Below are 24,779 nucleotides of genomic sequence, written 5' to 3'. Positions count from 1 at the left end.
CGAAAACCTTCCGGTAATCAAATGAGGTCATCCTATATATCAATCTTCGTTTCCGGACCATTCCGGAAACCCTCGTGACGTCCGTGATCTCATCCGGGACTCCGAACAACATTCGGTAACCAACCATATAACTCAAATACGCATAAAACAACGTCGAACCTTAAGTGTGCAGACCCTGCGGGTTCGAGAACTATGTAGACATGACCCGAGAGACTCCTCGGTCAATATCCAATAGCGGGACCTGGATGCCCATATTGGATCCTACATATTCTACGAAGATCTTATCGTTTGAACCTCAGTGCCAAGGATTCGTATAATCCCGTATGTCATTCCCTCTGTCCTTCGGTATGTTACTTGCCCGAGATTCGACCGTCAGTATCCGCATACCTATTTCAATCTCGTTTACCGGCAAGTCTCTTTACTCGTTCCGTAATACAAGATCCCGCAACTTACACTAAGTTACATTGCTTGCAAGGCTTGTGTGTGATGTTGTATTACCGAGTGGGCCCCGAGATACCTCTCCGTCACACGGAGTGACAAATCCCAGTCTTGATCCATACTAACTCAACTAACACCTTCGGAGATACCTGTAGAGCATCTTTATAGTCACCCAGTTACGTTGCGACGTTTGATACACATAAAGCATTCCTCCGGTGTCAGTGAGTTATATGATCTCATGGTCATAGGAACAAATACTTGACACGCAGAAAACAGTAGCAACAAAATGACACGATCAACATGCTACGTCTATTAGTTTGGGTCTAGTCCATCACGTGATTCTCCCAATGACGTGATCCAGTTATCAAGCAACAACACCTTGTTCATAATCAGAAGACACTGACTATCATTGATCAACTGGCTAGCCAACTAGAGGCATGCTAGGGACGGTGTTTTGTCTATGTATCCACACATGTAAATGAGTCTTCATTCAATACAATTATAGCATGGATAATAAACTATTATCTTGATACAGGAATTATAATAATAACTATACATTTATTATTGCCTCTAGGGCATAATTCCAACATTAACTCCTTACATGCCATATATACTCCCTCTTCTCGTGCCACGATCTAAGTATTGTGCTGAAATACAACTCCCCTCTTCGTCCAAACAACATGTTACATCTTCCCCTTGTGTGTTTTACCTATTAATTACTCTATCTTGAGCATGGGAGGGTCACGAAGTTCCCTGTGATATATTTCATCCTCACTCATTTTGCCCACCATTCCACGACCGGATTATCACAGCTCACATACCGTGGCAAAAGAGCACCTTGTACATGCCCGCCTGTCATCTATATCTGAGCTGCCATCAATCATCGACTCATCTATGATATACTTCTCTGTCCCCCATTATCGGCATTCTAACCTTGCTTGCCTATGTGGGCGATCGGTAGGAGGAGCTCCCTGGAGGTGGATATGACTTCAACTTCTAAATCCACTAAGGTCCTTGCTGCTCATTACTAGGGTGATGTACGGAACTATGAATCATGGGACAAAGCTGCTCTGTAATGGAGAAAGAATAGACTTTATGCCTTGTAGCTAGATTTGCAATTTTATGGTAACTATCGACGTCATTCGTCAAAGCCTCCATAGCAAAGGGGTAGTGTGCTCCCTTCGCAAGGGAAAGGTCGTGAGTTTGATCCTCACCGGGGGCTTCATTTTTTCTTTTTTGCGCTTTTGCTTCTCGCCATTCTGTTTTCTTCTTCATCCACACCCAAGCAAACATCCTACTAACTTCCATCTGTTCATGTCACATCGCTTCATCATCCAAATCAAATTACCTTTCGTGTTCTGGTCTCGCTTGTCCAACCTTTTCTTCCCTGTTGCTTCTTGAGATCAACTTGGTGCCATCATTTTTCTTATTATGGACTATACATATCCAACTGAGACAGTGCAGAGAAAAAGAAGGCACATACAAGGAAAACAGGAAGCTATAGACAGACATTCCTTGAGACCACAACCACAAGTCCAGCACGCAACCTATAAGTGCCCCCACCCTTGTGAGTCGGTTCCGAAAACATCGTGGCATAGAACATCGTTGATGGCTCTCCTTGAGGAATGGCTTCGCTGAGTTTGCCTTGCGTGAATCTCCTGAGCATTTCAAGGGCAAACTTGGGCTGGTCCATCAGAACCATGTGGCCCACATTATGAACCTGCATTTTGCACATAAAAAAAGGTTACTTGTCAGTAATCTACTCAAGCCATGTACCTTGCTTGTTTTGAATTATTTTTGGAACAGTAGCTATTGAGATGAAGCGAAAAAAGGTGCTTGACCACAAACCTTGAGGAAACTGAGTGCCCATGTCCCTTATTTTTTTGGAAAAAGGAGGTTAAAACCCCAGGCCTCTGCATCTATCGATGCATATGACCATCTTTATTTGTTATTCAACATAAGTCTAACAATAACATACATCAAGCCACCCGAAGCCACCACTCACACCTACAAAACTCGATAATGTGGAGTGCACTCACTCTCCATATGTAAAACCAATGACGTCGTCGATTCCATCCACATAACGTATTGGAACCCACAGCCGATGCAGCAGACCTAAAGTGTACATCACTTGTACACGTTTTATGCGTCGCCATCATCATTGAACCGCTGACCCATCTTCAGAAGAGAGATCTGCATGATCCTTGCCAGTCCGTCCATCCGTTGACGCCACCACGATGCCCAACGGCGCCACCGCCTCATGCTCGCTAATCGAGACATAAAGATTCTGAAAGATCTGTCGTATGTAGCACCTGTTGACCAGGCATGACACAGCATAACACCTGTCAGTGAAGCATGAGTTGACATCTCCACCGAAAGCTCCGTCCAAGACAAAGCCGCTCCACCTCCTGCCTCTGTCTTCCAACTCCGCTCCACAGACGATGCTCCCAAGAGAGAAAACGACACCGAGGCATCGTCATCGTCCGATCTGGAAGACCGGATCCTAGGGTTTCCCTCGAAGCAGCATGAGTGGGTCGACAATAGTTACATGACGATGCCTTCATCAACGTAGCGACGCAGAACGCCCCCATTGCCTGCCATCGGCTCGGTTTTCATCGGCAACTATGTCTTTCAGACTCGCAGCCGAAACTAGATGGTGGATCCCGAGATCTAACCATCCAGCCTCAAGCCGACCACCTCCGAGGGAGGAGATGACCACCACCGCCAGCGGCACCGGACAGATCAGATCTGACCGGAGGCAACGCCAACTAGTCAACCATGGCCTCATCCCCTCCTGATCCGCCCACCCCACGAAGCCGCCGGAGCAGCCCCTAATCGCTGGGAGGGACAAAGACCGAAGGGCAATCTCGCGCCGCTGGTCCCTCCAGACCATATGGTTGCAGCCTAGATTCCCGTCGTCCCCATCACCGGCGGCGCTGAGACTTAGCTGGCACACGTCTCTGGAGACAACAAGGTGGAGGAGAGGGGGGAGGGGGCGGCGGCTGGGGCGCTGGGGTTGGCCCCCTGATTGCCCTCGAGGGAGCGATCCAAAGAGTGTGTGGCCGTTCTGTACTCCAGCTTAGGCATTATCTACTATAAACGATTCCTTTGAAGATTTTTCAAAGGCTTCCTAGGTGTGGGGAACAACAAAACAAGATGCTAAAGTGGTATGCTGGTTATGGCCTGGGAGTTGTGATGGTAGAAAACTATCAACCCTAGTTATATAGCAAAAACACAGTACTTGTGCTAGTATCCTGTCGTCTATGTGCGGCTACTTATCAATCGAAGGCATTGCAGTAGTACTTAATTAGTTATGACGAAAATTATGCAAAATGACACTAAAAACATATTGACTTGAAGATGTCCTTATTAGTACGTGCTAGCATTCAGTTATATTGTTCACAATTATTATTTAGACATTTAACATATTTTGCTATCAACATTGAAATCTTGGGCATTTAATTCCTAAGATCGATGGTTTGTGCTGATGTCCCACCACTAGACATTATCCAATATATCTTTTTTTTATGAAAGAATCATTTGGCCACCTGCCTCCATCTCTAGAGAGAGAGAGAGGAGAGAAATACATGATGCATATCATTAGCTTCTTAGATGCCATATATACTTCCTCTTCTCGTGCCACGATCTAGGTAGTGTTCTCATATACAACTCCGCTCATCATCCAAACAACATGTTACATCTTTTCCTTGTATGTTTTGGCATGGCAAAAATAACTAATTTGACCTATAGACAAAAGTATTTTACAAACTGAACCATATTTTGAAAAAATAAATACCCAACTGATCTTTTTATGTGGCGCCGACAGTCAGGCGCCGCACTATACTGTGTGGCTTTTTTGTCTTAGACGACACACAGTATAGTGTGACGCATATGCCTTAGGCGCCACACAACATAGTATCGAACGCCACGTAATGTAGTGTGGTGCCTAAGAAAAAGACGCCAAAAAAAAGGGTCAAGCGGATGAATGTTTTCCGCGGACAGTTCATTTTGTGAATTAGTTTCGTTTTTGGATCATTTTTTTTCATTTTGCCACTAATTACAGTACTCTATTCTGAACATGGGAGGCGTCAAGAAGTTCCCTATGATGTATCTCATCTTTACTCATTTTGTCCACCATTCCACGACTGGATGTTCATGGCTGACATACCGTGGTACTTGACTACCCTGTACACGCGCACCCGCCATCTATTTAAGCTGTCATGAATCGTCGGCTCTTTTGTGACCGATGTCTGGTCCTTGGCACGCTCAAGTACTTACCTGACCCCTACTGTTGACACTCTAACACTGCTAGCCTATGTGGGTGAAATATATGTAGGAGGAGTACCCTGGAGGCGGATATGACTTTCGATTTCTACAGCTGCTAAGGTCGCTGCTACTCGTTACCATGATGGAGTAAGACTCATGGAACAAAGCTGCTCCGTAAATGTAGGGATAACCGCCTTCATTCTTTGTAACTATAGTCCTAATTTCGAGACAAATATTAGCATTCCTCGCTGAAGCCTCCGTAGCATAGTGGTAGTGCGTTCCCTTCGTAAGGGAAAGGTCGTGAGTTCGATCCTCACCGGGGGCTTACCATCTTTTTTCTTTTTGCGCTTTTGCTTCTTGCTGTTCTGTTTTCTTCTTCAGCCGCAGCCCAAGCCCAAGCAAACATCCTACAAACTTCCATTTGTTCATGTCACAACGTTCCATCATCCAACCTTATATCCCCTGTTGCATCTCAGGACCACCTTGGTTGGGGCATGGATACGAATGCAGCCTAAGGATTCTGATGTTGCATGCCACAGCCTGTCAGTCATCTTGTTTGAAAATCAAGACACTGACCTGCATTTTGTTTGGAAGAAGGAGATGATCATACCTTTGTGTGTGAGTCCCAGGGAATGGTCCTCAATTCCCAAGATGAAATGAACCAGAAAGTATATCTTTTTTGCCAGATCAAAGCGAGATAGAGAGAGACAGACGCACATACATGGACATGGAGATGATTAAAACTTCAGGCAATGCTCTCAAACATCGCCCCCCCCCCCCTGCCCATGGTGTAGTGTATTCCATCCTTCATCATCATCAAGTATATATATCGTGCGGTTACATTTTCGGGGCCAACATTCTTGATATTGTTAGTGGCCAGCTCAAACTTGGGAAAAAGACGGTACAGGGAAGGAGAACAGGAAGCTACAGATCGACAGTCATGCCTTGAGACCGCAACGACTACGCATGCAAAAGTTTTCCCGCCTTTCAGAGTTGGTGTCCATAACATAATGGCTCTTCTTCAGGAATGGCTTCCCTGAGTTTCCCTTGTATGAATCTCTTGAGCATTTCAAGGGCGGACATCGGCTGGTCCAACGGAACCATGTGGCCACTGGCCAGCATTGTGAACCTGCACTCGCAGGGACAGAGAAAACTGGTTACTTGTCGGTAATCTACACAGGCCATGTACCTAATAGACTCACTTATTTTGAATTATTTTTGGTTTAGTAGCTATTGAGATGAAGTGAAAAAAGATGCTTGACCACAAATCTTGAGGAAACTGAGCGCCCTGTGGCTCTTCACAACTCCAGCTTGGGCAGGCATTATCAACCAAAAAGGACGCATCTAGAGATTTTGCAGACGCTTTCTGGCCAGACCATTCCATGTAGTGGGCCCACCTTGAGTTTCCTGCTTGATAAGTTGATATATTATCTGTGATGCATCTAGTACTAATCTGACGATACCCCTGGGACTCACACACAAAGGTATGATCATCTCCTTCTTCCAAACAAAATGTAGACCAATGTTTTGATTTTCAAACAAGATGACTGACAGGCTGTGGCATGTGTTGGTTTTAGAGTGCTAGCTCGTATCCTCCGGGAAGCCAAAACACCAAGTGCAAGCTAGCTAGGCAGCAAGCTAGCAGGCAGCTTAATGGATTCTGGCCGTGTACATACACGTGAACTGGAGCTAGCTTCACGCGGCGATTGAACTCGAATCGGCTCGGTAAAACTCTAGACGGAAAACGCCGAGTCGATGTATTGCTTTGATCTGATACAAAAACTACACAGGGGCATTGCAAAATGACTCTACAAACATATTGACTTACACTTCAACATATCTTTATAAATATGTTCTAGCATTCATTTATATTATTCATGATAATTATTTGGACATTTAACATATTTTGATATCAATATTAAAATCTTGGGCATTTAATTTGTAAGATGGTTTGTGCTGATGTCCCACCATTGGACATTATCTGATATATCTTTATGTATGATTTACTTATGACATATTCATTCGTGGCATGATCCTAAACTCTTTCGATATTATATATACTTCGTCTTCTCGTGCCATGATCTAAGTATTGTGCTCACATATAAGATTCAACTCCCCTCCTCGTCCATAGGTCGGGGAAAGAGGGCGACCGCCCCAAGCCCCAAGAGAAGGAGTGCCCCAAATATTAAATATCGTACTAAGCACTATAGTATTATCTAATAAGTTATACTCCAATTATCTGTTATGTTTAAAACATTATTTCGAACATGAAAAATAAAATTATAATTTTACGTGAGCAAATCAACATCACATCATCAACTAACAACCAGTCTAAAAGACTATAGTGAATCTTCTTGGTGATAATAAGTTTCGATAGATTCGAAATTCTTTGTATACATCAGATGGAACCAAATGTCTAGATGAGTATACCAAATATATAAATCATGGGTTAGCATAGTTGAATCGATGATATGTTGTGATTCGTCAGTGACTATTTTTATACCATGCATATGTTAAATTTCTTACGTTATCTAACTTGAAGCGGATTTGCAAATGATCAATGTTCAAGAAAGCGTTTTTAAGCGGCGCTTAATCGTGCTTAAGCGCTGAGCGGAGGCTAAATGCTTCGCTTCTGTCCTTAGCGTAGATTTTAGCGTTAAGCAAAAAAAGCAAAATTTAGCGACCGCTTAAGCGTTGAGCGCCGGCTAAGCGGTCGTTGAGCGCGCTTAAGCGTTCAAAAAGCGAGAATGGGCCGCAGACTGAAGGGGTAAGTGTTTACTTGCCTGGTCCAATACTGGCTTGGCCCAATACTTTCCTGTTAGGCTAGGGTTTACTCAGTTAAAAGGGCAGAGGAAGAGGAGAGCTCCACTGACGGCCAGTGGCGGAGCTAGCGTGTAGTCATGGTGGGCCGTGGCCCACCCAGAATTTGAAGAATTTTATTTTAATATGTACTTATTTAGCCTAAAAAATCTGGTTGAGTTTTTTTTCCTCAGATGTGCACACCCTCCAATTCTCTCCTGGCTCTGCCACTGCTGACGGCTAGGGTTTCTCGGACATTTGAGGAGAGCTTCATGCATTCAGATTCTTCCTCCTCATCCTGAGACTGAATCTGAGCTCCTCCTCATCCTCCTCGATGTTCATCCCTATAAGTTCACGTGAGGATCTCGTCCTCCTCCTCTCCTCTCGTCCTCCTCCTCTCCTCTCCTCCTCTGGTTCTTCCTCTTCCATAGGTAGGCATGCAGCACTCCAGCATCATTTTGCTTTTGCGTTGCTGTATAGCTGTTTAGTTGTCCAGTTCCTCTTCCATTAATTGTCCCTTGCCTCCTTTGTTAATTTCAACAGCAGGCAACAGTAGTTTAGTGCTTTAATTCTGTTCTAGAATGGAGTCAGGAGGAGGAGATGATGCTAGTGCAGCAACAACTTTAGCAAAACCTCAGCCTTATATGCTATTTCAGATTATTTTTTGTTACCTATGTGCTATATTTCCTATTTCTTATGCTTATTATCCAAAAACAGCCAAACTCTGGTCAATTTATAAAAAATGCTTAATCCCGGTTAAGCTGCGCTTAAGCTCCCATTGCTCTAAGCTGCGCTCTGCTTACGCTCACCGCTTTTTTAAACATTGCGAATGGTACAATTTGTATGTTCTAGAAATATGCACACCGAGTAACACACTAGAAATCACTATTAAATACTAGTTTAGAATTATTCTTTAGAAACCTCACATGATATTTAATGAAAAAAATTATAAATGAACATAGGCACATTCATACAAATATGTAGGTGTGCATTATGTAATTTTTTCAATTGTCACAAAAATGGAGATAAGATAACTTACAAAAAATTACTTAATTTAAATTTATACTAAGCAGAGTGCCCGGTCATATATATCATATACAAAGAACATTTGTTAATTATACCAATTCAGTTTCGTGATTGACTTCAGGACCTAATATTATAATTACACTATGTAATATTGTAATAAAATAAAGTTAATTATTTATAAAAATTTGGTATAAACTATTAATTTTATTTCACCCCAGACCCCAAATTAGTTTGAATCGTCCTTAAATATGACACATATCCTCCGTATGTTTCTAGTCTATTAATTACTTTATGTATATGTGTATTATGCAACTTTTTAAGTTATCAAAAAAATGGACATAATATAACTTACGGAAAATTTCTTAATTTAAATTTATACTAACCAAGTGACCGGTTATATACATTAATACTCACAACGAAGAACATTTTTAAATATACTAACTCAATTGCGTGATTAACTTTAACATCTAACATTAAAATTACACTCCATAATATTGTAATAAGATAAAGTTAAATAATTATAAACGTTTGGTATAAAATATTAATTAGATTTTGCCTTGGACCCCAAATTAGTTTAGACCGTATCTGAATATACCAAATCTTTTTTGTATATTTCTGTCTTATTAGTTATTATTATGAGCATGGGAGGCATCAAGAAGTTTCCTATGATTTATCTCGTCCTCACACATCTTTTCTACCAATCCATTATTGGATGCTCATGGCTAACTTACCGTTTTTAGGCGACTATATTTTACACAATACAACCGCCATTTATATATGAGATGTCATGAATCCTCCATTCTTTTGCGATAGATGTCTGATCCTTGGAACAATTATATACTTCCCTGACCCCCATTGTCGAGTATTTTCCTATGTGGACCGGTAGGTGGAACTCGTTAGAGGCGGATTTGACTTAGATGTCTGTAGCTGTTAAAATCGTTGCTACTTGTTATACTGATGGAGTAAGATTCATGAGATAAAACCGCTCTGTAAATGTAGAAAAAATACCTTTTATGATTTGTAACTGCATTTGGAAATTTTTTTGGCCGATGTTATAACATTTTGACATCGTAATAGCTATTTGGCGAACGTTCGCTGGGGGTGAAATCAGACATTGGCAGTTATTTTAGAACAAGCATAAAGCTTTATTACACAACGTTTTGGGTAAATCGCCTATAACAAAAGCAGGTACATGAGTTGGAACATCATCATCAAGTACAACCACTTCTCCCTCAAGGAGCAATAAGCCAAGCTTGGCAATCTGATGGGCAGGCATATTTGTCTCACACTTACAATGGACGAACTCACAAGAGGAAAACCAAAGTCTGGCCTACACCCTGACATTTGCAATTACATGTGCCTGCCCCAAAAAATCTGACGTCCGTCTATTGAGGGATTGTTCGACTAGGAGCGCGTCTGTCTCAATAATCAGCCTCACCACCCCGAGCACAGCCGCCAGGTCCAGTGCCTTCTCCACCGCATGTAATTCAGTGTCAAAGGCCTCTGCAACATGTTCCACTCGCCCCGCTCGAGCAGCGACCACAACCCCAACGCTATCCCGAGCCAGCACACCCCAAGCACCATGCTGATCCCAGGGATTGTTTAAAAAAAAATTGACAATTTTTATTAAAATTTTGTTCAAAATTCAAATTTTGGTTTATGATTCTCGTCAGAAATTTTTCCAAAAAACCGAATTTTGCCCATTTTGCCCTGCACCGGTAAAAAACAGAAAACAAAATCCAAAATCCTGTGGGGGTGGCGGCAGGGTCCAGTGTTGAGTGATCTCCGCCGGGGGGGTCCAGTGTTGAGTGATCTCCGCCGGCTTAGGCATCTTGCAGAAGCATTCCCGATATTCCAAAGCAGTACATGCAACTCTAAATGCAAACTGGTTGGCCTCCGTTGGCTTCTCTCCCTCTCACACTTTGTTCCGCTGAGTCCACCACTGCCATCACATAACAATGATTTACATGTGAACACTCTCGGACTGCTGCCAAAGACTGTCCAGAGTTTGGCCAATCGATGTGCAGCCTTCCGGTTGCTGCCTGACAAGGTCAGACGGTGGCAGTTTTACACCCTCATCATTTTGTGTTCTTCTTCATCCAACTCAATTACCATTTGTGTTATGGTCTCTCTGCATGCATTCCTAAGGATTATCCTGTTGCATGCGTGCAAGAGTGAGTCAGTTAGATCATAACCTAGCTTGTTGGCAAATTTGAGGACCACTTTGTATCCCTTCATACATCAGAACATCGATTCATTGATCGCTTTTTTGCTTGGGAGAAAGGGATGATGAGCCTTAATTTGTGTTTGTGTGGCAGTGCTGCCCGAAGAATGATCCTTCCCAAGATGAAATAAACCAGAAGGTATTTCTTTTATCAGATCAAAGCGAGAAAGAGAGAGGCACACACATGGACATGATTAAAACATGACGCAAAGCTCTCAAACATTGCCCCCCATGGTGTTGTGCATTCCATCCTTCATCATCATCACTTCATCAAGCATACATCGTGCAGTTACATTTCGGGGCCAACGTTCTTGTTATTAGGGACTATACATATCCAGTTGAAACATCGGAGAAAAGATACATGGAAAACAGGAAGCTACAGCAGGCACTCCTTGAGACCGCAAGGGCGAAGCGTGCAGGCTACCTAGCAAGTTTCTTCTCCTTTTTTGGTCGGTGTTGACAATCACATCGCGGCGTAAAACGAGGTCGTCGATGACTCTTCTTCAGGAACCGCCTCCTTGAGTTTCCCCTGGGTGAATCTCCTCAGCATTTCAAGGGCGGCCTTCGGCTGGTCCATCGGAACCATGTGGCCAGCATTGTGAACCTGCGTTTGCACGGACAGAAACAGACTACTTGTCAGTAATCTATAGACAGGTCATGTACCTACACTGGCTTCTTCTGAATTATTTTGGAGCAGTAAGGTATTGAGTTCAAGTGAGAAATAAAGGTGCCTCATCACAAACCTTGAGGAAACTGAGTGCCCCGTGGCTCTTCAGAACTCCAGCTTGGGCATCGTCTACTAAAAACGATGATTCAGCCGTTTTGGCAAAGTCTTTCTGACCAGACCATTCCATGGAGTGGACCCACCTTGAGTTTCCTGCTCAAACATAAACAATGCAATTACACGTGATAAGTTGATATGTTAACTGTGTTATGCTTGGGGAGTGGTGACGACAGAAAACTGGAAACCCCATCGTCGATTTTATGCAAAGAAAATTTGCAAACTGTAGAAGTTATTGACTTCCAACGTATCCTTACCGAGCCAGTTGCATATAAGGTCATATTCCCCAGCATATATGAGCACATTAATCCCATCCTCAAGTAGAGCTGGGATGCCGACTTCCAAGTTCCTCATCCAGTCTGTGAGCATTGCTTGGTAAACTGAAGTGCTGCATGAGACAAATTCAATATCACCTACTCCAATCGCCTGTCTGACTGCTTTGTCGCCAAAGAATTTCTCCAAGTTTGAGAAGTCGTAGCAGAGTTTCCCTTCGCACTCCTTCCTAACGTCGTAATACTGTAAAGAGGCCATTAACATTTTCAGTCTTAGTGAACTAATATAACGAGTAATTTGACAGCAATGGAATACTTACATTCTTTGTCCCCACAAGTTTCATGATGGAGTTGAAGATGGTATTGCAGACCATATATGCTGCCATGCAAGATGCTTTCCCATTTGTACCTGAAACATCAGCATGTAATTTGAGACAGTTTCTTTTAACTTGAACAAATCCTCAGGAATCAGGATGTGATTTGAATGCGTTGAAAACACTTCTAGATAAGGATCCATTAAAGAACATAGGCAATATTAATCAACCTTAATTAGACCCAAATGGATTCATTAAACTTTCAGGAAGTTTAACACTTGGAATATAACTTTTTGTCTCAGGCAATGGCATAATCATAACAATGATCTTATCTTCTGCAAATGATTACGAGGAAACAGAGTATTTGTGTCAAAAGCATTTATGTAGTACTGACCACAGAGTTTGATTGCAAATTCACATGGTGGGATGAATTTGTTGATCCTTTCATAGTCAGCTTTCTGAATAAGATTCATTTCCAATGCGTAGTCTGTATAGGCTTTGTATTGGATTGCTGGATCTGTGAGGCCATTACCAATCGCAAATCCCTATAGTACAAATAAGAGAGAGTTATGCATATTAATAAAGAATCAAATCATCAGTAGAGAATAAAATACAACGTGAACTTCAGTAAGGGCCTTACTTTCAGGTTTATGTGAGTGCCCTCATTTTTCTTGTTTCCTTGGTGAACTCGGCTTGCAAATGCTGGAATGTAGTGCCCAGCATATGATTCACCAGTTATAAAGAAGTCGTTCTTTATGAATTCCGGGTGCTTCTTGAAGAAGACCTGAAATGGAAGTTCAGAACAAATAATCACTACACATTACTTTTCTGTTTTCGCTAAGTCAACAACATCTGAATAATCAGGCCTTAGAACCATACACAGCTCTGTTACATGATTCTTCTACTTCATCTGGTCTGATTTAAGGCCTAAACTTTAGGTAAATCATTCTTTACCACCTCTAATGAAGCTATGCATTCAAATTTGCTAAATTCATATGCTTGTGCAAGCAAGTTATCAATTTCATTCAGCCTTAACAATTTTTGTGGAGCATGGGGAACATTCTGTTTATGCGCACAAATGCACACAATGGACAGATTGAAGAGGATACACAATTAGGCATATCAGTCGGAGTGTACCTGCCTAACTCTTGTACAGTTATCCAAAAGAGGTTGAAGGGGATAGATATTCGTTGTTCTGGTCGATTAAGGGGTGCAGAAATAGCTAGCACCGAATTTAGAAAGTGGGGAGAAACATCTTGTAATGCACTTAATCAGGAAAAATGGGTTATGCTCCGGTGGGAGTATCCAAACGTAAAGGAATTGTTGGGCCTTAAGAAAGTAGGACTGCACTATATATGAGCATTATTAACTGAAACCAAACTAGTACTACAAATAAAAGAATGCCCTGATGTGTTTACGCCTTTATGCTGTTATATGATCATCTTACACCTGGAGGATATTTTAGCATCTTTTTGACAAAGTATTTCTTGCTGAACGAATAAACCACGTTTCTGCAGTAGTGTAATAGTAGTAGTATAATACTGCTTCGAATTGGATCGATAGAGTAAAGAAGTAAACTGAACCTGGAGAAAGTCATACAGGTCATTGCTGACCCCTGTCTCGTCGTGACGGGTATCGCGATCGTCGGAGCTGTAGCTGAACCCAGTCCCGGTAGGTTGGTCAACAAATATGATGTTGGAGATCTGCAGGGACCAAGTGCCGTCAGCACAGGAGGATGTAACAGAATTCAGAGACCACTCTGAGACTAGAGTGCGGAATAATAGTTGTGACATAATCCAGGAGCTGACTGCAGCCCAAAGACCTCAAATTGACCTTCTCGTCACCATCAATCAGTTTAACCATAGACATACGTATAGTTAGTATTTTCTGAACCCCTAGCCAAGCACAGGAAAAACACTTCAGTTCATACTTGAGAGCAGTTGCTTACACCCGAAATCAGGCGACAGTTTCAGACTTGCAAGAATTCAGGCGAACTTTTTTGAAGCGGTTACGTGTTATGTAAGCAAAGCATTCGGTTTCTTTGTTTCTTTCTTGACGAAACGCATAAAGCATTCGGAAGATTAATAAAGCGCATATGGTAGTTAAAGATGGGATTTGACCGACTGGTTGGTTGGTTGGTTGGGTACCTTGTCCCAGCCGAACTTGTTCCAGACGAGCGACATGTTGTTGGCGATGGTGAAGGGCCCGTTCTCGTAGAAGACGGCGAGCTCGCTGCTGCACCCCGGGCCGCCGGTGAGCCAGATCACCACGGGGTCCTCCTTCTTGCCCCGCGACTCGAAGAAGAAGTAGAACATCCTGCGCGCACAAGCAAGAAACCCAATCGCCGGCGCGCCGTTACTACGGAGTAAAAAGGCGTGGAATTTGGGGACGGATTCGCTTGAGAGGGGCATGGATCGGCCGGAGCTGAAAAGGGGCGGCGGCAGGAGTGGGGCTGGGCTGACGGACGGACCTGGCGTCGTGGGTGTTGGGGAGGCGGTAGTAACCGGCGTGGTGGCCGAGGTCGGCGACGCCCTCGGGGAGGCCGGGGAGCGTGACCCGGCGCTCCAGCAGCTGCCCGGGCGCGACGTCCTCTTTTCCCGCGCCAACTCTGGCGCCGTGGCGGCCGGAGGAGGAGGAGGAGTCCTTGGGGAGCAGGTTGAGCGCGCGGATGAGCCGCTCCGCCTGCGCGCCGGGGAAGCTGGCGTCCGGGGGCAGCCGGAGCGCGCCGGCCGCCGCGGCGCAGAGCGCGAGCAGGAGGAGCAGCGAGACGAGGCGCGGGGTCGTCGCCATTGTTGCGCGGTGGTGGGGGCGCGGAGGACGGTTTCGCAGGGATTTGGCGGAGGCTCCGTTCCGTCTCGCCGGGAATTTATAGCGTTGGTGGGGGTGGGGGTGGGGAGGTGGTGGAGCTTGCAACGGACTGCTGCTGCTGCTGGAGTATGCTCTGCTTCTGTTTCTCTTGTTGACTTGGCTTGGCTTGGCTTGGAAGAAGCGCTTCCTGAGATTCCTCTGCTCTTCTCTTTACTGCTTTTGCATTTTGTATTTGGACACCAACTATTCAGTATTATGAGCGTGTTATTCAGTTATATTAATAACTCTGATCTAAACTAATAATTAAATGAATAAATAACTCTGATCAGAATCCTAATCCGATCCGAATCATGATACACGATGTAGCTCACACGATGCACGTATCTACCGTGAAAAGAGAAACTTCCCAGATCCAGGGAAACCGGTCACCAGAAAAGGGTTTTGTTCCTTCTTTCAGTATATATAGTATATAATTTTTCTTTACAGACGGAAGTTCCGCCAAAGTCACGCAGTCTACTCCGCCGGATAGCACCATTAGGCCTCGTTTGGTTAAAGAGGATTGAGGAGGTTTTAAGAGAGAGGGATTTCCGCGGAATAGCACCATTAATGCCCTGTTTGAATTGTCGTTTTGTTGTTAAATACATTGATAAATAAAATACGGACGTCCGTCCATCATTTCATTTTTTTATCTGAAAATAGCTATGAACATGTAAGTTACGCTTGTAAATTCGATACACATGTATTTTAAACGATGAAGAAATGACGAACCAAGCGTAAGCTGGCCTGAAACAAACTTGTAGAAGAAAAACAAAGCCTTCTTTACAGAACCAGATGTGATGCACACCACCTTTCACACACCTCCCGGCGAAGTCAAAAACATTGTAAGAGCATCAACAATTGAACCATTTATACCCGTCTCAAACGTTCGGTCACTGATTGATCAAGATATTTCTATCCAATTGGACCTCTCTAATCGGTTTCAAACGCCCCGCCTGACTCGCACTCTTCATATTCAGTCAAAATATGGGGTGGATATGGAGAAGCCCGGACATGTCTGCCTGGCCGCATCAACGCTACATATATTCGTCCTCATCCACTCGTCGGACCATAACCTAGCCACTCACTCCACTCTCATTCGTCACCCAAGCCCCCATCCGGCGATCTTCGGCCTTCTTCGGTCATCCGGTGGTGCGGTATGTCCTTCGTCCGAACATCGCGGCGAAAGTGCAACCCCTCCGTTGACGCGTCGAGCACGAACCATGGGTGCCCTTGGACGATAACATGGTGAGGCGTACCCGTCATACGAGGCAACGGGCACGAGAGGCGGTGGAGGCCCCCACAACGATGTATGTTGCAAAGGCGGAGTCACATTCTCCGGTGCCACATAGGGTGCATCAGTGCGGTGCCGCAACAGCGTCGTGGTGAACGTCGGCTTCTTTCATAAATAATCTGTCATCGACTACCATCATTAAAATATTCAGTTGTAGAATGCATTACTTGAGATCGCGTTTGAGAATGCATATTATCAGCATGTCATGTAGAATGCATTATTTGAGGCGGCGTTTGAGAATGCATATTATTAGCATGACGTGTACCGCGTGGATATCCATGTGCTCCTCCACTGAGCCTGGAACAGAAATTTCCGCCATCACACATACACGCCCGACGCACACGACACGGTGCAACGTGGACTGAGATCGGTTGGCTCGGTTGTGCCGGGTGACTGCATGGACGGCCGGAGAATCTGACTGAAGTCTCTCACTCTCTCTCTCTCTCCCTCATTCTCGGATCTCGACCGTTTGGCTCTCTTTTTTCTTGCTGGCGTTGCAAGCTGAGCTGAATGTCGTTGGGTTTGTTGTGGCTCGTTGGAGTCTTGCCCCGGCAGCAGTCTTTGGCTTGAAGGCCCTAACAACCACTGGTCGGTCAGCCGCTCAACTTTACACACATATAATTAATCTGAACATGGCATGGGAGCAGGCGTGTGAGGCGAGGCTGAGCATTTTCCCTTTTCTGGGCTGTGGCTTGGACGGCAGGAGAAGCCGGCGATGTGATGCGAGGCTCGACGCCGACAGAGACGGCTGGACGGCAGGCTTGGGTTCTTAACAGCATCTGCAACAGGCACTCAACGCGCGACGCATAAAAAATAAGTTCAGAGCATACACACATTTAACTTTAGCGCGTTGGCCAGCGCTGACTCCAATGAAAACCATAAAATTTAGCGCACGCGCCATACTTCACGCAAAAACTTCAGCGCTTGCAACATAATTTTTTTATCATAGCATAGTTTTAATAAACTATACATAGCATAGTTTTTAATAAACGATACATAGCATAGATAGCCTAGATAGATAGAAAAATATAAAAAAATGCATAACATAGCATGGATAGTCTAGATAGATAGAAGACGGACCGGGATCAGGTGACTTGCCCACAGGCAGTCACGCCGTAACATGCTATCACAAATCCAGCGTTCATTCAAAATCCAATGGTGGCGATTGATCTTTGAGGAAACCAGCCAACACTTGGCAGTTTTTAGGACGCCCACTCTCTGTAGTTTTGTATACATGAGCTATGCACTAAGTGCTTTCATTGAAACTACATTCAGGATAATTATTGGTATTAATTAGGAATAAATTTTGATATCAACAACTACTTCCTTCGTTTCAGTTTATAAGTACGGTACGTGTATCTAGATCGTTAATTTGACCAACTTAATGAGAGGCATATATTATAAAAAATATATCATTAGAAACTTTAGATGTTCTATTTTCTAATGATATAATTTTTATGTTAAACAATATATTTTATATAAGTCAAATTGACAACCTAGGTACACGCGCATGCCTTATAAACTGTGACGGATGAAAAGTTTTAAAATAGCCTATTTTCTAACATAAGTTGGTTTAATATAGTGTATAGAACTCGTATAATATGAATCGTATGCATGCCCTATGTTTAGCGAGTTCTATACACTATATTGCAAAGTTCTTTACAATACATTTAAACTATGTGTCCTCGTTGTCGTTGTCGGAGGCCGGTGTCGGCACCGCCTGAACGTCTCTACGGTGGCCCTGAACCGGTCCTCGGCCCAGGCTAGCGCGAACTCGGGTCTGACATTACCCGGCCTGACACGATGTCTTGCCGAACATTGGTATGACGCTCGCGTTCATGTTGCACGACAACCGTTGAAGACCCTTATTTTCGTACATTTCGTTTGAATTCAGGCGTCAACGTTGGAGATCCGTCCGATAACTTGCTTAGTTTTTGTTTACTTAAGAAAATTAGTTGAACTTGTGCGTAGCGGCTGGAGCCCGCGCATGACGACACCGCAACGAAAAAGACGGACGAGGGATTTTGATGGCGAGGACACGCAGAAGCACGCCTTGCAAGGGTCCAGATGCCCACTAAACCTCCGATGTTTGTTTCGGGTTTGCGGAGAAAATGCGTCCAAACAGCCTTGCGGAGTAATATGAGATCGTGTTGGATGCCTGATGGCTGGAAGCGTTGATAAATTAACAGTAGATACAGATTGATATATCATATACGTTGCGGTTTTTATTTTCACAAACTGATCGCTAACTGATTGCTCTTGTTAGCTGTTTGCTACCGTTGAATGCCTAAAAATGAACGAGTCTGAATTGTTTTTCTACCAAGGTCAACCAGTGACGTTGGATCTTGCTTGGATGGTGGATATGGAGCCGCATGTTACGGCGTGACTGCCCATGGGCATGTCACCCGATCCCGGTCCATAGAAGACTAGTCATCGTCGTCGCCGGACTCCGACACGCCGGTGTCCGATTCCTCCGTCATGATGAAGACGTCAGCCCAACGTTCATCGTGGGAGGACCAAGTCGACGATTCCTTCAACTCTATCTAAAAAAGAACGGCTTGTTTGCGCGTATGCCTATCTTCACGACAGGCGGCTTGCTTCGCCCTCTTCTCCGCCCTCTCTGCCCTCTTTTGTGCGAAGAATTTGCGTTTGTCGAGGACTTGCGGCAGGAACTGTGGGCGCCACTTCACCATGGCATGCTCGTCCATCTCAGGAATGCTGAGGCGGCGCTTCTGTCTCCGGTTCCGACGACGGTCCTCTTCGGTGACAACCCGTGAACGAGGCGCGAGGTTTTGCGTCCACTGAAGCGTCATCATCTCAGGGAAATTCATCTCCCTACGATGCATGTTGAGGCGCCACGCCGCCGCGTCCAAATCTAGCGCGCGCCCGCTCGCTTTTTCCCGCGCGCGCAATCGTTTTCGCACGCGTGAGTATACCGCCTCCGTCGGAGCGCGCGAAACCGTCCCGTGCGCGCTAACGCGGTAAAATGACATTTAACGCGTGCATGCGTTTTTTTTTTACAGCCGTTGTTGAAGATGCTCTGATGAGAACAGGATTAGCAGCGGCGTGTGAGGACGCAGGCGTTATTGATGTGTATCGCGTGGTGGATGGCATAATTGGTTGATGGTATCTAATTCTATCTATCTATCTGGCGCGGTGCCGGTGGAGTGCACGCACACCATACCGCTTGCTGCTGTCTATCAGTGGTGGTGGTACTTGTACTAGTACCGGGGTTGGGTGTTCCTTGCACGCAGCAGCGGCATTGATTGATTGTTTGCTTCGCTTCCGCAGCTCGCAAGCGGCGCACAGTACATATATATACATAATATACATATGCAGTTATGCACTACTGGTGGCACGTGATCGGAACAAAGAAATTAGAAATAGGGCAAGCCACGTTTTTTCTTTACCGGTAAAAGAAAGACCAAGGCAGGCAGGCAAGCATGGCAACGTGTACGCGGAAAGCATGCAGCTTTGCGCAAATCTCCGCCCGTCGCCGTCGCCGCTGCCGGATGAATGTATGCATGCATGTACGTACGTTAGTACGTGTCGTCATGTCTGCATGCATGTACGTACGTCCGAACCCCGCTTCCAAAGAGAGAGGAGGGCAGCAGCATGCATGCCGTCAGCTTCCATTATTAATTCTCGCCAGCATCGATGTCCCCAATGCTTGCATGTCGCAACACGGCGGATCACGATGTAGGTTAAAAAAAAACATTTAAATGCCACAAATATATATAAAACCTGCTGAAATGAAATCCAGTGCCAATTTACATCAACTTCGCCAAAATTTAGACTAAACTTAAACCAAGTTACCACTCGATGGCTATCCGCCTCCTCCGGTCACCGGTCATCAGGTCGGGGCCTTGGCCGTCCGTGCTATTGTAGGCGTCAGATTCACTGCACAAACTGGCGACCTCCGTCGTCTGGGCCACGCACACTAGTGGATAACCAAGCTTTTGTTCCGGTTTGTAAGCACCTTTAATCTCAATTGTATAATCCGGACTTAAGATTCCTAATATATAACTAGTAAACTTGTACGTACAATACACGTCTCTTTAAATTAAGTTTTAATATATGAAGCTTATAATTTCAATCTACACGTAACTACTTGTAATTCTACATGTGCAATGATTTCAAATTTATCCATGCACTTGCAAGTTTATGGCAGACGCGGTAGTTTGGGAAAGCCGGGTAGGCGGGCGTGGTAGGAAGAACCAGCGGCGCCATGGGAGGGGAACGAGATCCAGTGAGCGTCGTAACTGGAGGGACACTAGCCGTTGAATGTAAGATGGACAGCCGAGACCAAACATTGCCGCTTGTGCATTGTACACGAGTTCCTGTAGAAATGTTGCTGATCCCTAATATATATCTAGTAAGCTTGTACGTGCAATACACGTCTCTTTAAATTAAGTTTTAATATATGAAGCTTATAATTTCAATCTACACGTAACTACTTGTAATTCTACATGTGCAATGATTTCAAATTTATCCATGCACTTGCAAGTTTATGGCAGACGCGGTAGTTTGGGAAAGCCGGGTAGGCGGGCGTGGTAGGAAGAACCAGCGGCGCCATGGGAGGGGAACGAGATCCAGTGAGCGTCGTAACTGGAGGGACACTAGCCGTTGAATGTAAGATGGACAGCCGAGACCAAACATTGCCGCTTGTGCATTGTACACGAGTTCCTGTAGAAATGTTGCTGATCCCTAATATATATCTAGTAAGCTTGTACGTGCAATACACGTCTCTTTAAATTAAGTTTTAATATATGAAGCTTATAATTTCAATCTACACGTAACTACTTGTAATTCTACATGTGCAATGATTTCAAATTTATCCATGCACTTGCAAGTTTATGGCAGACGCGGTAGTTTGGGAAAGCCGGGTAGGCGGGCGTGGTAGGAAGAACCAGCGGCGCCATGGGAGGGGAACGAGATCCAGTGAGCGTCGTAACTGGAGGGACACTAGCCGTTGAATGTAAGATGGACAGCCGAGACCAAACATTGCCGCTTGTGCATTGTACACGAGTTCCTGTAGAAATGTTGCTGATCCCTAATATATATCTAGTAAGCTTGTACGTGCAATACACGTCTTTTTTAATTAAGTTTTAATATATGAAGCTTATAATTTCAATCTACACGTAACTACTTGTAATTCTACATGTGCAATGATTTCAAATTTATCCATGCACTTGCAAGTTTATGGCAGACGCGGTAGTTTGGGAAAGCCGGGTAGGCGGGCGTGGTAGGAAGAACCAGCGGCGCCATGGGAGGGGAACGAGATCCAGTGAGCGTCGTAACTGGAGGGACACTAGCCGTTGAATGTAAGATGGACAGCCGAGACCAAACATTGCCGCTTGTGCATTGTACACGAGTTCCTGTAGAAATGTTGCTGATCCCTAATATATATCTAGTAAGCTTGTACGTGCAATACACGTCTTTTTTAATTAAGTTTTAATATATGAAGCTAATAATTTCAATCTACACATAACGACTTGTAATTACAACACGTGCTTCATATATTAAGTTTTAATATATGAAGCTTATCTTTTTTCTCTTTTTATTTTTGATCGCCATCCTTTCTTACTGTCTCCAAGGAAGCTTCCCCGTCCCTCATTTTTCATCTTTCCCTCTTTCGAAGTGCTTGATAGTAAGGCAGAAGAACGCAACTTGTTACGTGGAACAAATATGGATTATCTGACATGCAACAGCAACGCTGATTGATTAGTCAGAAAAAAGTTCATCGTTGACCTTTGCGTATTATTAGAGCTTCTACAACCACGATCATCTGATTTGAAGCCTCAAACGCCCACGAACGTGCCCGGTCAATGTCCGGATGATTATCTAATTTATGCTATAAAATAACCATGATCCGTATTTTCAATCTCTCATATTTGTAGACATTTTATCAAATACTTGGATGCGTCACCATCAGTCGGCCGAAGCACGCGTCCGTGGTCGTGCTCGTGGCTATGTGCCCTTGGCCGCCCGCCCGTGTTTGAGCCCGCATGGGTGTATGTGGGGTCAAGTGGAGGTGTCCGAACGTGATCGGGCAGCCTCATATGGCCTTCAAATTTGAGACGGGGTTGAGATATGTCAATACGTTTAGAAAGAAAATAGGTTTAATTGGATTTTTTAGATGGACACTCATCGAAAGGGTATTTCAGACGTTCGAGGGTGATACACTGTAGTAGATGTTTTTAGCGTCCAGCGTACGAGGTGGATATTTCCGATTCTCAAATCAGATCGGTTGGGTTTGTTTTGCCGCGTGACCGCATGGACGGCCGGAGAATTTGACCGAAACTCTCTCATTCTCGACCGTTTGGCTTCCTTTTTTTTTCCTCTGCCGCCGCAAGCTGAGCTGAATCTTGTTGGGTTGGTTGTGGCTTGTTGGAGTCTTCCCAAGTTCTCCTGGTAGTAGTAGAGTAGTCTTTGGGTTGAAGGCCCCAACACCCACTGGTAGCTAGTGGATGAACCTGGAGTTTAATTGTGCATGCGGCGGCGTAAGAGCAGCCGTGTGAGCCTGAATCTTTTCCCTTTGGCTTGCAAGGAAGGAAGGAAGGAAGCTGGCGACGTGACGCGTTGCTCGACACGGAGGTTGACTGCATGTCTTAATTAGCAGCAAGATTTCGTCACTAGTGGAAAACGGGCCTTTGGCCTGGATCCTTTAGTCCCGGCCTGCCTCTGGACCGGGACTAAAGGTGCGGCCACGTCGCCTTCAAACGTGGGCATTTTATGTGCGAGCGACACGCATGGGCGGGTGCATGATAATTGATCGATCTTGCGGGCGGGCGCGGTGGAGTGCACGCACACACACTTGTTACTATCTCGTCTACATGTGTAGTGTGGGTGTTCCTTGCACTTGCACGCAGCGGCAGCGTTGATTGATTGGTTTCGCCTGTCGCCTGGCCGATCGGATCGATGGATTGATTACAGATTCGGACTCTCTGTGGCGACGCGAGTTGCAGCAGAGGTTGCTTCGCTTCCGCAGCTCGCAAGCTCATAAGTAGGAGTACTACTCATAAGTAGGAGGTACGTACGATTCGCCGAAAAAGCACAGCGACACCCTGGCTCCGGCGAGGCCGTTATTTTTTTTTACCAAAATACTATTTTCACATGCTAAAAAAATCTGAAAAAAGTATATACATACATACGTATTTGTAATATACGCGTATAAGTTTTCATTAATATTTATGCTCTTATGTAGGTATATAAAAAAGACAAATACATAGATTAAAATGGGCTTTATTTTTGTTGTATTTGGGCCAGATTTTTATCTTTTTTGTATGGAACGTAAAAAGCCAAAATACCTGATGAAACTTTTTACATACTTAACTACCATGTATATGTATTTGTATTAAAAAATTTGGTATTTTTTGAAGCTTTCAAATATTTATATATATATTTAAATACCTGGCTTACTGGAGCCCGGTCTCTGCAACGCCACACTCCATGGTTCGCGTGGATCCGTCAATCACATCACTCGCACCACCGCTAAAAGAAACAAACGCAGACAACACATAACGTGTACACGGAAGGAAGGGAAAGAAGTTGCCCAACCTCGCCGTCTCCACTGCATTTATGCACGTATCACGTATGGTTGTCCCCGTATATATGATCGAGGAGCACTGCTGCTCGTAAGGATGTCATGCCCGGCAGCCACTTTGGCCATGATGCCATGTTGCCGGTACCCAGGTTCAAGCGCTCTAGCCCAGACGATCCAGACGCGCCTTTCTCGGCGGTGACTACGTAAATTTCAACATGATATATCGAGTCAGTCTTTCAAAGATGTTTATAAGAATAGGTGTGCATACTTCAATTATATGAATATATGTGTGTGTATATAAACGCTTGCTTCTGTACTGTTTTAATTGGCTAAGTCACTTTATTTTCCCTGCATGCAGCGTGTGGTGTGTTGTGGCGTGTACGTGCGCGCGTGAGCTAGCTTAGTGGCATGATATTGCATCCCACAAAAGAAGATAGGCAATGCAAGAAAAGAAAACATAAATCAAATAATGGCAGAAAACTGCACATGATTGGCATAGAAATCACATTGTTTCATAATATGTAAAAATAAGCATATGGTAGTGCAATTCTTAAACAAGGGTATGAACCGCACACACATTGCACAGGAATAGAATGAGTATATATTCATGTTATGGGGCCTAATGTTTGATAGGCCCTACTTTTGGGGGAAGAAAATCATGCACAAAACGTTTGTCTCGAGGACTCTCCACCACTCGATCTAGATCCAAAGGCCCAACCTTCTTCTTCTTCTGGTGGGCACCTAGGTTGGTACATAATGACGACACGGGTACACATAAAAACTAAAAACCTGGTGGACACCTATGTTGGCAATACATATCTTTTGGATTCTGTTAAAAAAATGCCCGTGTTTATATAATTTGTTACTCGTAACACGGCCAAAAAACAAAATTTTATCAATTTTTTAAAAGGTTCATGGATTTTGTAAATAGTTAATTGAATTAGAAAAAAAACTAATAATTTTATTAAAAAAATA

At 44.3% G+C, this 24,779-nt stretch overlaps 1 protein-coding gene and 1 non-coding gene across 2 annotated transcripts; one reads left to right on the top strand and one right to left on the bottom strand.

The window, feature by feature from the left end:
* The first annotated feature begins 4,957 nt into the window (after positions 1 to 4,957).
* TRNAT-CGU lies at positions 4,958 to 5,029 on the top strand. Its single transcript has one exon. It is a non-coding gene; the product is annotated as a tRNA-Thr (tRNA).
* A 5,915-nt stretch (positions 5,030 to 10,944) lies between these two features.
* On the bottom strand, positions 10,945 to 15,073 carry LOC123401865 (serine carboxypeptidase 3). Its single transcript, XM_045095719.1, has 9 exons — positions 14,591 to 15,073; positions 14,268 to 14,436; positions 13,704 to 13,823; positions 12,761 to 12,904; positions 12,515 to 12,665; positions 12,127 to 12,215; positions 11,792 to 12,050; positions 11,497 to 11,630; positions 10,945 to 11,357 (listed from the first exon to the last, which is right to left on the bottom strand). The coding sequence occupies exons 1-9, from the start codon at positions 14,908 to 14,910 to the stop codon at positions 11,217 to 11,219; spliced, it is 1,527 nt and encodes a 508-aa protein (XP_044951654.1). The 5' UTR covers positions 14,911 to 15,073; the 3' UTR covers positions 10,945 to 11,216.
* Between the last annotated feature and the right edge of the window lie 9,706 nt (positions 15,074 to 24,779).

This window comes from Hordeum vulgare, chromosome 6H (genome assembly GCF_904849725.1).
Source record: "Hordeum vulgare subsp. vulgare chromosome 6H, MorexV3_pseudomolecules_assembly, whole genome shotgun sequence".
NCBI classification, from domain to species: domain Eukaryota; kingdom Viridiplantae; phylum Streptophyta; class Magnoliopsida; order Poales; family Poaceae; genus Hordeum; species Hordeum vulgare.
The sequence above is the reverse complement of the archived record's forward strand: the minus strand, read 5'-3'. Positions and strand labels throughout refer to the sequence as shown.